The following is a 14,279-nucleotide window of genomic DNA, read 5'->3' as shown; positions in this document are numbered from 1 at the left end:
CGGGTGGATGGTCTCCCTCCCCGTCGGTGAACCACAGCCCCGGGTGGAGAAAACACCCAGATGTTCGTCTGGAGGACGAGCATTGGTTCCGGCCCATCTCCAGGCTGTGCTCCCGATGGCGGCTGTCGCCTGCCGCCTGCTGGTCTCTGTCCACAGCGCTCTGGCCCGCCCTCCTCCCCAACCACCCCTCCTCAGTCCAGATGCCGCCCTCCCTCTCCCTTCTAATGACCCAGAGGCCCAGGGCTCAGAAACTCCAAACAGAACGATCACTATTAGGCAGTAGGCCAGCGCAGACGCCTGCCTGCCTGCCTGCCTTCCTTCCTTCCTTCCTTCCTTCCTTCCTTCCTTCCTTCCTTCCCTTGTTTCCTTCCTTCCTTCCTTCCTTCCTTCCTTCCTTCCTTCCTTCCTTCCTTCCTTCCTTCCTTCCTTCCTTTTCTCTTTCTTTCTCTCTTGGGGAGAGTTGTCAGCAATAATACTCTCTTTTTTTACTACCCAGTAAAAAACGTTCAAAAACAAAAATGCCCACAGAAGCCAGTCTCTTTCCCCAAATCTTGCCCTGAAGAAGGATCTTCTGGAAGCCATGCATCTCCATAACCCACTCTTCCTCCCTCCCTTTCTCTTCAGCTAATTAAGCAAATATTTATTGATGACTTGGCTCCTTCTCCGTGTCCTGGGGACACCTGCGGGGACAAAGAGGCAGCTGACAGGAAAGGAAGCCCAAGTATAGCGTGGGGGCCCAGGGGACGGGAGGCACTCCCTACAAAGCTGTGTTTAGGAGCCAAAGGGTGCCCCACTGCCCATTTTGGGGGATGCACAGTGGGCACTCTCACCCCAGCACAGCCTGGTGCCTCCCTTCCCTTTGGGGACCTCACGGTTCTCCTTCGCCCTCCCCACACCCTGGGTGGAAAACAATGTGGACATTTCACAGAGGCTCAGAGCAGTTGAGGCCCTTGCCCAAGGTCATAGACTGTTAATGAGAGCACTGAGGGGTGCCCGGCCTGGCCCCTGACCTTGGACAAGTTCATCACCTGCCTGTGTGTGCTCTCCTTATCTGTCAGATGGGGGCATTAACAATGTGTATCCTGGGAGCTCATGGGGAGGGGCTTAGGAGCCCGGATCCACATCAGCTCTCCTTGTCTGAATGCAAAGGCGTCCTTCCAGAAAGGCTCTACTGGCCTCACCCAGCTGACTAGCAGATAGCTGTCAGGAGGGAGGTTCAGTGACTCAAGAGGCCACACAGCTCGTGGACGGCACAGCGAGGAGAGCCCAGGGCTCACTCCTGCCGGGAAGGGGCTGGACGAACTGAAACGCGGGTCCCCATTCCTGCGGAGGGAGCCCCGGGCAAGGGCGGCCCCGTGGACCCCGGCCATCCTGGAAGGACCCCAAGGGGCCACGTGGGCCCCAGGCCCGGGGTCTGGGAGGCTGAGGGCGGCAGGGTTGGGACAGCCCAGGGCACCTGGGGCCGGGCCTCGGGCCATCTCTGGGACACCCACAGCAGAGCCGGCCCTGAACAGGAGGGGACAGGGTGATGCTGACGTGAAGCCGCTCCTGGGCTCCAGCCTTCACTGACCGAGTCCCCTCTGCTTCTGAGCCCAGGTCCGGTCGGGCTCGTCCCCCAGCATGGAGGCCGAGGGTGACCTCCGAGCCCACGTTTTCCCGTGGCCCTCATGTGGCAGCCTGGACTCTGGCTGGGGTCAAATCCTGGCCCGAAGGGGCAGAGGGAGGTGGTGGCTCCCACCGCCTGCCCAGCCCGGCCCCCACCACCCATCTCTCCGGGACGAGCTGGGTGCCAGGTTCGCTGCCCACACCTCAGGCCGGTCCGGTGTCCCCCACGGTGCCCTTGGCTGGGTCCAAACAGGCCCTCAGGCAGTGGCACTGATCCCTCATTCCCTCACCCCTCTCTCCTCCCTCAGGACACAGGATCTGGCCCCAGGGCTGTTGAGCATCTCTGGTCCAAGGGACCCTGTGCAGGTGGAAGCCAGACTCCCGCCTCCGCATCACCACGGATGGGGCTGCCACGGCCCATTGTAACAAACGTCCCAATCCACACTGGCTTTCTGGCTGCCGGATTTAGCAAATCAAAGTATAGGACTCCCACTGAAATCCGGACTTCAGATAAACGGCAACTAATTAGTGAGTCTGAGTATGTCCCCCCTCGGTTTCTGGCTCAGAAGTCGGAAGGGGCCATGGGTTGGTTTCCCCCCTCTAATGTCTGAATCCATGAACAGCCAAGAAGAGGGGGAGGGAGGGTCCTTATTGGACACCCACCCATCGGTGCTAAATTATCATAGGTTCCCTGGCGTGGGAAGGGTCCCCGGAGCAGGGGTTTCCCACCGGGGACAGCCCAGGATCTCAGCAGCCCCCACCGCCCTGCGAGTACCAGGCCGGAGGCTCATCCCTGCACCAGAACTGGTCCTTAATCCAAGAGCCCTGGTGGCGGGCAGGCACTCTACCTGCAGCCAGCAACTGGACGCCAGGGCCACACTCCGGTCGGTTCTGTGTCTGGGGAGACTGGGAACGTGGCACAGAGGAGACGCCTGCTTCTTCTCCAGGAGACACATCTGTGAGGTTAACAGGGCAGGAGGCGCGAAGCAAGGCAGGGGCTCCCGGCCACCGTGCAGATAGCAACAGCCAGCTGTCCACAGTCCAGACGGGCCTCTGTGCCCTTTCCAGACGGCCCCTCCTCGAGGCCCAAGGACCGTCTGGCTGCTGAGCTCCCAGGAGGTCCGAGGGGTGTGACCTCCCCCCTCCACCCGGGCCCAGCTCAGGGCTGCCTATAAAGCTGGCCCGGCCCGGCCCTCTGCACACCGGGCTGGGACCCTCGCCGAGCCTCCTCAGGGGACGCGTGCGCTCTGACCCCCGCGCCCCCCCCCCATCCCCGGGCGGCACCATGAGGCCCCTGTGGCTGTGCTGGGCCCTCTGGGCGCTGCCCCTGACGGGCCCCGGGGCCGCCCTGACCGGGGAGCAGGTGCGGGCCAGCCTGCTGCGGCAGCTGGGTCTCCGTGAGGCGCCCGTCCTGGACCAGCGCGACGTGGAGGGGCTGGTCACCCCGGCCCACGTGAGGGCCCAGTACGTGGCCCTGCTGCGGCGCAGCCACGGCGCCCACTCCCGCAGGAAGAGGTTCAGCCAGAGAGTCCGAGGTGAGGTCCCCCTCCCGCCGCAGCCCGGTGCTCATTGGGAGCGGGGAGGCCGAGGCCGGCGGGCCTGTCCCGGGGTGGCCGTCGTGGGGCGGGGGGCCCGGCTCCACGGGACCGTGAACGTGGCTGCGTCCGGGGCCCCGGTCTCCGTCTGCACCAGGGGCCCCACTGGCAGAGGCGAGGCAGGAACGACACCTTCGTGGGTGCAGAAGCCCCGTGGGAGGAGGGGAGACAGAGAAAGGGGACTTGGGGCTAGTGACAGGGAGGATGGCCTTAGCCGGTCAGGCGCCTGGAGGCCTGGGGACGAGGAGGCTGGTCCTGAACGCTCTGCAGAGCTGACCGCTGGCGGCCACGTGGCCGATGGTCAGGTGGTCCCACCGTCAGCCCGGAGCCTCAGGCGTTGGGGACACGGGGCCTGGTGCCTCTGGGGAACAGGAGCTGGTGACAGGCCCCAGGCGCCTCTTCCTCCGGTTGGGGACATTTCACTGGGCAGGAGCCCCTCAGGCAGGGAGAGGAGAGGAAGTCGGGGCTCTTGCCCTCCCTCCTGGAAAGGCCACTCTCGGCTGGTGACCACAGATTTCCACGGTGGCTCTCTGCCTCCCTCTCTCTGCTGGCCCCCCCACTTTAGCTGAGCGCCTTCGCCTAAAGAAGGCTGCGTGTCGGGACGCCTGGGGGGCTCAGTCGGTGAAGCGTCTGACTCTCGGTTTTGGCTCAGGTAGTGATCTCGGGGTTCGTGGGATCGAGTCCCACGTCAGGCTCTGCGCTGTCAGCACGGAGCCTGCTTGGGGATTCCCTGTCTCCCTCGCTCTCTGCCTCCTCCCTCTTGCACTTGCTCAACTTAAAAAAAAAAAAGGCTGTGCAGGTGAGGCCCTGCCCCCACCTCTCCCTGCCTTCCTGGGGGATTCTGCTCACTGGCTCTGGGCCCCTCGCCCTCCCAGCTGGCCTGACCTGCCTCCTGACCCTGCTCCCGTCCCCAGAGGTGGCGGGCAGGTTGCTGGCGGCCGAGGCCTCCACGCACGTGCTGGTGTTCGGCATGGAGGGGCGCCTGCCCCCGAACAGCGAGCTGGTGCAGGCCGTGCTGCGCCTCTTCCAGGAGCCGGTCCCCAAGGCCGCGCTGCGCAGGCTCGAGCGGCTGTCCCCGCACGGTGCCCGCGTCCGCGTCACCGTCGAGTGGCTGCGCATCCACGAGGACAGCTCGAACCACACCTACTTGGTGGACTCCAGGTGGGGAGGCCGTGGCGGGCTGCCAGTGGGGAGGGGAGGGGATTGGGGTGCCGGTGGGCCCAGCAAGGCAGGGTGGGTGGGGGTTGGCGGGGAGTGGGGGGGAGGGGGGCTGTTGGAGGGGGGACAGGGTGGGTGGCCCTGAGGGGGGAAGGGGGAGGTGGAGGGGGCTGGAAGGGCAGAAGGGGAGGGTGGCAAGTGGGCTAGTGGGCGGGGGAGAGAAGAGGGGGAGGGGCGGGGGGAGGGGGCTGGAGGGAGAGAAGGGGTGGGTGGCATGTGGGCCTAGTGTGGGAGAGGGGGGGAGAGAAGAGAGGGAGGGGAAGGGGAGGGGGCAGGTTGGCCCAGTGCCAGGGAGGGGGCAGGCTCCTCCTAGGGGTGTCCCCAGCCCCAGCTCAGGTCCCCGTCTCCACGGGTGTCCCAGGCTGGTGTCCCTCCAGGGGAGTGGCTGGAAGGCCTTCGACGTGACCGAGGCCGTGAACTTCTGGCGCCAGCTGGGCCGGTCTGGGCAGCCGCTGCTGCTGCAGGTGTCCGTGCAGAGGGCTCACCTGGGCCCGCGGGCCTCGGGCGCCCACACCCTGCTCCGCTTCGCGTCCCAGGGCCAGGAGGGCACGGGGCAGGGCGAGCCCCAGCTGGAGCTGCACACCCTGGACCTCGGGGTCTACGGGTAGGCGCCTGGGCCCTCGGGGGCCCCCACGAACGGGCGGGTTGGCGCGGGGTCTCCCAGGGGCGCCGTGGGAATCAACGGACGCGGGGTTTCCCCCCTCCCGGGACTAAGGTCACGTACTGCGCAGGGTCTGGTTATTGGTGGTTCCCCGTCCCCGGCGCAAACCCCAGCCCGTGCAACGTGACGAGAGCTGGCGGTAAATCTCCCTCCCGGGGGCCCCCCACCCCCCACCCCGTGAGCTCAGCTGACCTGCGCCCCTCCCGTCCCCGCAGAGCTCAGGGCGACTGTGACCCCGAGGCGCCGGCGGCGGAGGGCGCCCGCTGCTGCCGCCAGGAGACCTACGTTGACCTGCGGGGCATGCGATGGGCCGAGAACTGGGTCCTGGAGCCCCCGGGCTTCCTGGCCTACGAGTGTGTGGGCGCGTGCCAGCAGCCCCCGGAGCCCCCGACCTTCAGGCGGCCGTTCCCGGGGCCGCGACAGTGCGTCGCCTCGGAGACGACCTCGCTGCCCCTGATCGTGGGCGTCAAGGAGGGCGGCAGGCCCAGGCCCCAGGTGGTCAGCCTGCCCAACATGAGGGTGGAGAAGTGCAGCTGCGCGTGGGACGGGGCGCCCGTGCCCAGGAGGCTGGGGCCTTAGGGCTGGCCGTGGCCTCCGATGGACTTGCCTCTGTGTGCATCCGGGCATCGGGACAGCTGGGGACTAAGGACTGCTGATGGCCAACGCCGGGCCATCTACTGAGCTCAGAATTCACTTCCTGTGTCCATTCAGCTCACCTCCTAATTTTTCTGCCCAGGGTCACAACTCCCGTGCTTTGCTCTGGTCATTCACTGCACATCCCAAGCACTTAACCTCTGTCAGTTCCCAAACCGTCACTGTCTCCTGGTCCCCTCACTGGGGCTGGGCTCAGCTCTGTGGAAAGGGCCTACGTGGTCCCGTCAAGTACGGGTTATGCATTTCCAACCCGGATTGTAAGGGCATCATCTAATAAACAAATGAAACACGTTTTATTCTGTATTTCTCTAGTTTCCCCGGAACCCCGAGGGAACAGAAAGTTCTATAGAGATTAGGTCAACCTGCTTAGAAAATCAAGGAAGGGGCCGAGCAACACAGGAAGCTAGGATTGAAACACATTGAGCCCTGTGTGTCTGTCCTCTTACAATCGAAACAGACATCTTTTTGTCGTGGTGGACGCCCTACGGTTCTGGGCACAGCAAGCCGGCTTTGTTTCAATTCTACTTGCTACAAAATAAAAAAGTCTGTGATGAAAATCATCAGTGGCACAAGCCTGTAGGTCACTCCTTTAGATTTAGGGGCACATGAGGGGAGCACCTGTGGAAAACGTTGGCTGTGACAATTTATTTTTTATCATTTTTTAATGTTTATTTTGCAGAAAGAGAGACAGAGACAGAGCGTGAGCAGGGGAGGGGCAAAGAGAGAGGGAGACCCAGAATCCGAAGCAGGCTCCGGGCTCTGAGCTGTCCGCACAGAGCCCGATGCGGGGCTCGAACCCACGAACTGTGAGATCATGACCTGAGCCAAAGTCGGATGCTTCACCGACTGAGCCACCTGGGGGCCCCAGACAATTTAGAATGCCCAGATTATAGGGGCTTTAAACTGTGACTTTGTCGCAGGATCCCAGCCAGGACACTTTAATTCCTAGCCGGTCTGCACAGCACTAATTAGCTCTGAATTCCACACTCTGCAAACCCCTATTTCCTTCCCCATCAAACAGAACGATTCCTGACTCCCATATACTTATTGGAGATTTAAGCACCCCCTACACTGATCCATAACAGGGGCTGTGGTTAGTTACTTCAATACACCGTCTCACCCATTTGGCCTTCTCTTGATTTTGAAATAAACTTAACCTACTGAAAATAAAATTTAGAAATCCCTTCGCTGTGAAGTCAAAGACCCTGACGTTTCTTCTTTTCTTTTTTTGGTCAGTGGGTGGGTTCACCATTCTAATTACAGAGATTAGTTAGAACCAGGCACTTGCTGGGGGGCCTGGGGGGCTCAGTGGGTTAAGCATCGGGTTCTTGATCTCAGCTCAGGTCATGACCTCACAGTTCTTGGGTTTGAGCCCGGCCTGGGGCTCTGCGCTGACAGTGCAGGGCCTGCTTGGGATTCTCTCTTGGTCTTTCTCTGCCCCTCCCTGTCTTGTGCACGTGTGCCCTCTCTCTCTCTCTCTCTCTCAAAATAGATAAACTTAGAACCAGGCATTTCCCTGGACCCTTCAGCACAGACCAGGCAGGTGCTGGTGGCATTAATTGAGGCAGGGAGGCAGTGGGGACATGCAGGAGAGGGGTGTGAAAGGAGGTCTGATAAGTCTGGGTAGGTGGGGGGGGCAGACATCCAGCCAACCCCCCCCCCCATCACCTTGGGGGGGGGATCAAGTGTGAGGCTCTGGGCAGCGGAGGTAAGAGCAGGAAAGGATAGATGTCCACACACTTGCAGGGCAGAGCGCAGGGGCTGAGCGGGCCTGGGTGAGCGCAGGGGTGAGTGGACTGGGCCGAGCGGGCCAGGGCAGAGCACAGGGGCTGAGAGGGCCAGGGCTGAGCACAGGGGCTGAGCGGACCGGGGCCAAGCAGATCGGGGCTGAGTGGACTAGGGCTGAGCGCAGAGGCAGAGCGGGCCGGGGTGAGCGCAGGGGTGAGTGGACCGGGCGGAGGGGACCAGGGCCAAGCACATGGGCCGAGTGCAGGGGCTAAGTCGACCGGCCGAGCGAACCGGGGCTGAGCGGGCCAGGGCTGAGCGCAGGAGTGATTGGACCGGGCGGAGGGACCAGTGCCGAGAGGACCGGGGCCAAGCGCAGGGGTGAGTGGACTGGGCTGAGCGGACCGGGGCCGAGCTCAGGGGCGCAGGGCCGAGCTCAGGGGCCCTCTGCAAACTCCAGGAAATAACTAGTGGGGGCGGGAGCAGGGTGGGGAGAAGGAGGAGGCCAGATGGGGCGGAAAAGACCCCTCAGGGAAGCAGCAGGAGACACCCGGACCCCAGCCCAGCGCTGGGAGCCACAGGCCGGGGCTCAGGTCAGGGTCACAGTGATGGGTAGGGAGATAAGATACAGCCTTTATCGCTGCAACCACAGAGGCCCGGAGGCGGAGGAGGCCGGGGCTGCAAGGGCACACGCCATCCAGGTCTCCCTCCCCAGCGGGACCCCTAGAAGGGCCTCAGGAGCAGCCACCCCCGCGCCCCGGGACCCCTGGACCCCTGGACCCGCGCCCCCTCCCCCCGCGAGGTGGCCCCGGGGGCGCAGGGGCGGGGTCAGGTTCCGGGCGTAAGTCCCCGGGCGGCGCGCGGTCGGGCGGGGGCGGGGGCGGGATCCGAAAACTGGGCCCGCGGTGCGCATGTGCGGGAGGCGCCCGGAGTTTCACTTTGAAACTTTTCGGGGGCGGGACCCGCCGGTCAGGTGCAGCCGCCGCGCGGGCGCCGCAGGTACGGTGGGCAGGGGCGCCGGGTCGGGGTCGCCCGCAGCCCTCCCGGGGCCGAGTCCAGGGTCCCGGCCCGCGCGGACCCCGTCTCCGGCCAGGGCGGGGACGTGCTTCTGTAGCTTCCCCGCAGCCGTCTTGGACCGCCCCGCCCCCGGGCCTTCGCTGGGGGGCTGACCCGGCCGGACGGGGAGCAGGAGCGCAGCCGGGGGTGGGGGTGGGGGGGGTGGGGGGGCTCTTCCTTCTCGGACGCCCCCCCCCCCGGGGGGTGCAGGTGGGAGCCACTGGGCCCGTCCCTCGGTGACCCCTGCCTGCGGCCCTGCTGGAGTCCAGGGAGGCCGGGGTGTGGGGGGAGGGGGCCTTGCAGGGAGGGGAGGAGGAGGAGATCTCCACCTGGAAACCCAAACCGCCGGGTTCGGGGACCTGATAAGACGACGGGCTACCTGAGACTCCGGGGCGGCCTGCACGTCCCAACCCCGGGTGGGGCGGCCGCTGGCGCAGGACTTGCCCGGGGTGATTGACCAGACGACCTCGAGCTTCCTTTCAGGCCCAGGAGTGCCTGCGCGCCACCCCGCGGTGTCCAGGCTTCGCGGTTAAGCCAGGGGGCTGTGCCCACCAGTGCAGCCCGGGGCACAAGGGGGCAGGGGAGGGAGACCCGCCTTTCTGAGGCCCTGGCTCCTGCTCCGACAGGGCTGAGGCCGTGGGGGATGGGGACAGACTCCAGATCATCCCGAACCCGAGAAACAACCCGTATTGTTTCTCCCTTCTCCTCCGGCGGGCATCACTGTTTTCCTCCCTCCTCCCCTCCTGGGACACCTGTCACAGCCCTGAGTCGCTTCTGCCTCCACGTGGACGTGAGCAGAAGCAGAAACCTCTCTTCACACCACCTCTTTGTTCAGTGTTGGGGCAAAGGTCTCCCTGGCTGTTCCCTGGGCTCTAACAGGGGAAAAACCTGGACCGGGTTGCTGACCTTGTATTTCCCATTGGCTGGAGGAGTGACTTAAAATAAAAGCCAGGAGCCTTTGGGTGCTCACGGACCAGGCGCTGGGCTGAGTGCTTCATGCACACGGTCTCAGGCGTGTGCCTCCCAACAGCCCGGGTTAAGAGAAATACCACCGCCCTGCTTCACAGGGATGGAAGTCAAGGCACTGAGCGTGTAAGCTGCTGTCTGAGCCCAAACTCCAGGGCTGCTCAGGTATCTGCTGGGCGCGCTGCCTCCCACTGTAGCCAAAGGCTGGGCCGTTTTCTTGACGCCCCAGGGCTGACATCTCTGGAGGGGACAGCTGTCCAGGTTCCTGGGTCCCCCCCCGCCCCCCGTTGTGTTTCCTTCACAACCTTCTTCTGCGTCTGGGAGCTCCGAGTCCACCCCTCCCGTGGTGGAGGGACCCGGGCTGCTTGTGGTCTTGTTATTGTAACAAAACCGAAGATCTGCGATGATAAAAATACCCTGAATTTGTGTGGGGCCTTTTTGTAAGAACTGATGATGCTCACGCACCTGGTGCTACGTTCTGCTGGCGTTTCCGGAAGGAAGGGGGAGGTGGTCAGGTGTGCTGCGTGGGCCGGTCCTTGCTGGACACACGTGGGCCGTGGGTTAGCACTGTGGCAAGTGGGAGACCAGCTGCTGGACCCAGCCCTCCCTCCCAACGGCCACGGCCAGGCTCTGGGGTGCACCTGGGCTGAACTTCGAGCTGGGGACCCGAGTCACCTGCTGCTCCAGGGGCTGCGGGGCCTCCACGGTGACTGTGGCTTTCCTGCCCTCACGTTGGTGGTGGAGAACCCTCTGGAAGGCATAGATACGTGCTAGGCACTCACATAGGTCTGCCTACGCACACAGGGAGGACTGCACGTCCATGAAGGAGGGCCTCCTCCCCAGCCCGCGAGGCTGCCCTGTGCTGGCTGTGTCCCCAGCGTCCTGTTGGGGAAAGTGCAGGGGAGCTGGCCCTGGAGGGAGCGCGACCTTTCGGCAGAGTTTGGACGCCATGTGTGTCCAGCGCAGGGACAGTCCACGATCGAGCTGAAAGGTCTGAGAGAGACCGCCCCCCTCCAAAGCTGTGCCCTCCCCCGGAAGGGGGCTGGCTCTGGGGAGCCCGGAGGCCCCCCCCCCGACCGGGCCGGCAGTCCTTGCTGGCCGACCTGGCCAGTTCTTACCGGACTGTGTAAAACCAGCCAGGGAGCCAGTTTGGCAGGAGGGAAGGGACCCAGAGGTGTGCCCGGGGTGGAAGGGGGTACAAGGAAGACGAGCCTCAGGGGGCTTCCTCCCAGGGGACCTCTGCTGTGCTCAGCCTCAGGCAGCGTCAGCCAGGGCCGCCCGCCCCCAGCAGCCACTCCTTTCCAGGGACAGTGCTCCCTCTGTGAGCATTTTATGGGCGTGATTTTTCCTTTCCACTTTACCTTTCAAGCCTTCCCTGTTCTGCTGTGTCCCCTTTCCTGATTCTGGCCCTCGGGTAGCAGCTGCCCTTGGGGAGGCCCTTACCGGGGGCCCACAGCCACCCATGCGTCTGTGGAGTGGACCCTCCCTGGGCCCAGCGGGGCCTCGAGCCAGAGGTCAGGCTGCTGATGCTGGAGGAGGAGAGAGGGGCAGGCAGCACAGAGGAGTGCCCAGAACCAGTTTGGGTGGTGGTGGGGGACTGGGGGGGGGGGGAGCTGGGCGGGGGAAGCAGGGTGGAAACACCAAAGGCTGCATGTGAGGCCCTGAGTTCAGAGGCTTGGGGCGGGCGTGAGCCAAAGCGGAAAAGGCAGCTCCTGGTGACTCTGCGTTCCTTCAGGGAGGCCTGGAAAGGCCGAGCGGCCGGGTCCTGGGGTCGGGAGAGCCCAGCAGGAAGTGAGTGGCAGGCCCGAGGCGGCTTGGGAGGCGGCCGGGACTGTTCCTGTCTCTGCCGGCACTGGCTGAGGACCTCGCCCAGGGACTCGCCCGCAGTCCTTCCTTCCCTGGGCGTCTGGTATGTGTGAGGCAGGACAGGGGTTTTGGGAGGGGGGCAGGCGCTGGCCTCACAGCATCAGGCCGGGTGCTCTGTCGGGGGTGGTGCTGCTGGGCGACCCTTAAAGCAGGGAAACCAAGATCTGCCTCCCAGAGGTAGTCTTTGTGAGTCTGTCGAGGGCCACCAGCACCGTGGGTCTGGCGTCACATCGTCCGGCCATTGCCAAACCTCTCATAAGGGGTGAGAGAGTGACTCAGGCTCCTGGCTCATCCTCCCATGCCCTTGGAGCTGCCTCTACCCGCTTCCTGCAGTCCATCCTGTGTGTGTGTGTGTGTGTGTGTGTGTGTGTGTGTGCGCGCGCGTGTGTGTGTGTGTGTGTGTGTGTGTGACATTGTCCCCAGCCAGCCCCGTCCCGGGGGTCGAAGTGGCAGTCACCACCCCAGCCGCATCGCCAGGTAGTCCAAATATCTCCGTCCCTTCCCCAAGACTTTTGTCCCTGTGGCAGGTTAGAGATAGCAGACCTCGCAGAAGTCCCCTGACAGACGAGTCGGAGCTTGAGGAAGGGTTGCTGAGTTACCGCTCCCGGCTCTCCAGCCACAGACGGTGTGAGGGGGCGCTAATTTGGGGGCCTTCGATGACAGGGACAAACACTGGTGGTTTCCTAGCTTCCCAGGGCTCCCAGAAGCCTCAGAAAGGAAAGGTCTACGAGCAGCCTGGAGTAACCTGGAGTCGTATTTGCTTTGAAAAGGCCGGGCCTTCCTGTTAGACTGGAGAGATGGGGGGGGGGTTCCCCGGGAGGGCGGGGGTGTGCCCCTCCTTCCCACCCACTTCCACCACCCCCCCTTGCCCTTTCTTGCTGCCCCTTCAGGGCCTTCCTGGAGCTGACATGTGTGTGCGTATTTGGATGGACGTCCCTTCCTCCTGATTTGTTTCTTCCTGTGTTTTCGTCTTTCCCACCTTTATCTCCCTCGTTTCTGTCCCCTGACTGTCCCCCCGAGCCCCCAGGGGCTCCCCGGAGAAGACTTTCCTGGCAGGAGCTCAGGCACCTCTTAGGAGGCAGGCCCCTGTCCCCCCCCCCTTCCCTGCTGTGTCCTGATGAGCTGTCCACCGGGCCATCTGACCCTTGGGACTGTTCCCACAATGGGGCCATTCTCCTGGGCTCTGCCAGGCACGCGGGGCCCGGTGCCCGCCTCTCCCTGATTGCTTGCTGCTGGCTCCCAGCACCCAGCGGCCCCTGTGCCCACCTCGGGCCCTGCCAGCACGGGTGGGGGACCCTCCGGGGACCCCTGGCCCTGACCGTCTGCCCGGTTTGCTCTCCAGGGAGAAGGGGCACGATGAACAACTCCCTGATCCTGGAGCTGTGGCGGTCCAAGGCGGTGTCCGTGCGTGAGCGGCTGGGCATCGGGGACCAGCCCAACGACTCGTACTGCTACAACACGGCCAAAAACAGCACCGTGCTCCAGGGGGTCACCTTCGGGGGCGTCCCCACCGTCCTGCTCATAGACGTCAGTTGCTTCCTGGTGAGTCCCCTCCTGAATCGTGTCCCCCCCTCTCCCCCCGGGCCTTCTGGAAAACTCAGGTATGGGATCAGGCGTGCCCGAGTTCACACATCACCTCTGCCCCTCACCTGCTGTACCCCAGGGAGCCGTGCTCTGTGGGTGGAGAACACGCAGCTGTCCCTCTGGTCACAGAGTCAGCCTGTCGCGTGGTGAGACCTGTGGAAGGGGTCAGTCCACAGGGACCAGAGGCATGGACTGGAATAGAGTGGCCGCACCTCCCAGCTTAGAAATGTCACCTCCTGTCCCCCGCTGGGTCCTGGGCCTTTTAGGGGATCAGTCGTGGAGCAGAGGGCCCACCTTCGCGGCCTTCAGTGGCCCAGACCTGCCTGTTCCCAGGGGGTCCCCCGGTTTTCAGTACGCTGTTCTCCCCTGCGGGTGGTTGGGTGGGATTCCCGGGGGCCACGGGGCCCCTTCTTGTGTTCCTGCCTGTGGGGTGGCCATACCTCCTGCTGAGGGTATAAATGAGTAGCTTGTGCGGGGAGGGGGTGTCCCCAGGACTCAGATCCGCCCTGTTGCCCCAGGGTTTGCCTCACAGTGGCACCTTAGAGGCTGGCATGGGAACCCACCTGCCACTCACGTCGCTTTCACGAGAAAGGGCTCTGTGGGGCACCCAGGGGGTTCAGTCGGTCAACCGTCCGACGCCTGATCTCGGCTCAGGTCCTGATCTCACGGTTCGTGGGTTCGAGCCCCACAGTGGGCTCTGTGGTGATGGGGAGGAGCCTGCCTGGGATTCTGTCTCCCTTTCTCTCTGTTCCTCCCTGGCTCGTGCGCTGTCTCTCTCTCTTTCTCTCTCAAATAAATAAACTTTAAAAACATTTATGAGAAAGGGCTTTTAGGTGCCAGACAACCCGTTTCTTGGAGTCCACGTGTAGGTTGAGAACACCAGCCTCGGGTGACAGGGGTGGGGGGCCCGGGGGTGCGCCGGCGACGCTGAGGGCTGGTGGGAGTAACGAGGAGGGACGCTGGAGAGTGAGGGTGGACACGGCTGCAGGGGTGCCGGCGAGGGGAGCTGGGTGTTTATCAGGGGACGTGATGGGTGCACACGTGAGCCAGAGCGGCCAGGAGAACATGGGCGCGTGAGACACACACCCCAAGAAGGCAGCAGAGGGGGCGGCGGGGTGGAGGGGGGCGCTTGCCGGACGGCCTTCAGCTTTGTCCTGAGACGTGACTCACCTGCCTCCGGGAATAGTCACCAGCTTCCCTGCCCACCTGGAGACGGTCCCGAAAGGGACGTGGCCCCTGTGGGGTTCTGGCCTCTGGATTCCCTTTAGGGAGACAAACCCACATTTAAAAGGTCAGTTCTGGGCGCCTGAGTGGCCCGGTCGGTTAAGCATCTGACTCCTGACTTCGGC

At 63.9% G+C, this 14,279-nt stretch overlaps 2 protein-coding genes and 1 long non-coding RNA gene across 8 annotated transcripts in view; 2 read left to right on the top strand and 1 right to left on the bottom strand.

Annotated features, from left to right (window-relative positions):
* Positions 1-463: 463 nt before the first annotated feature.
* LOC109495509 lies at positions 464-2,589 on the bottom strand. The gene is made up of 2 exons (XR_002150931.3): positions 2,454-2,589; positions 464-680 (listed from the first exon to the last, which is right to left on the bottom strand). It is a non-coding gene; the product is annotated as an uncharacterized LOC109495509 (long non-coding RNA).
* Positions 2,590-2,890: 301 nt separating this feature from the next.
* LOC101086029 (left-right determination factor 1) lies at positions 2,891-6,024 on the top strand. Its single transcript, XM_023247924.2, has 4 exons — positions 2,891-3,140; positions 4,115-4,361; positions 4,780-5,022; positions 5,295-6,024. The coding sequence occupies exons 1-4, from the start codon at positions 2,891-2,893 to the stop codon at positions 5,656-5,658; spliced, it is 1,104 nt and encodes a 367-aa protein (XP_023103692.2). The 3' UTR covers positions 5,659-6,024.
* Positions 6,025-8,326: 2,302 nt separating this feature from the next.
* TMEM63A (transmembrane protein 63A) overlaps positions 8,327-14,279 on the top strand; it is a 28,847-nt gene continuing 22,894 nt past the window's right edge. For 2 of the 6 annotated variants that reach the window (XM_045049270.1, XM_023247919.2), the window contains exons 1-2: positions 8,327-8,457; positions 12,689-12,888. In XM_045049270.1, coding sequence (XP_044905205.1) covers positions 8,370-8,457; positions 12,689-12,888 — 288 coding nt within the window. In that variant the 5' untranslated portion in view covers positions 8,327-8,369. Of the gene's footprint in view, positions 8,458-10,288; positions 10,472-11,215; positions 11,390-12,688; positions 12,889-14,279 lie in introns of those variants that run through there. The other 4 variants (XM_045049271.1, XM_045049272.1, XM_023247918.2 and 1 more) reach the window with 4 other exon arrangements.

Source organism: Felis catus, chromosome F1 (genome assembly GCF_018350175.1).
Source record: "Felis catus isolate Fca126 chromosome F1, F.catus_Fca126_mat1.0, whole genome shotgun sequence".
NCBI lineage: Eukaryota > Metazoa > Chordata > Mammalia > Carnivora > Felidae > Felis > Felis catus.
This window is presented reverse-complemented; position numbering and strand designations above follow the sequence as displayed.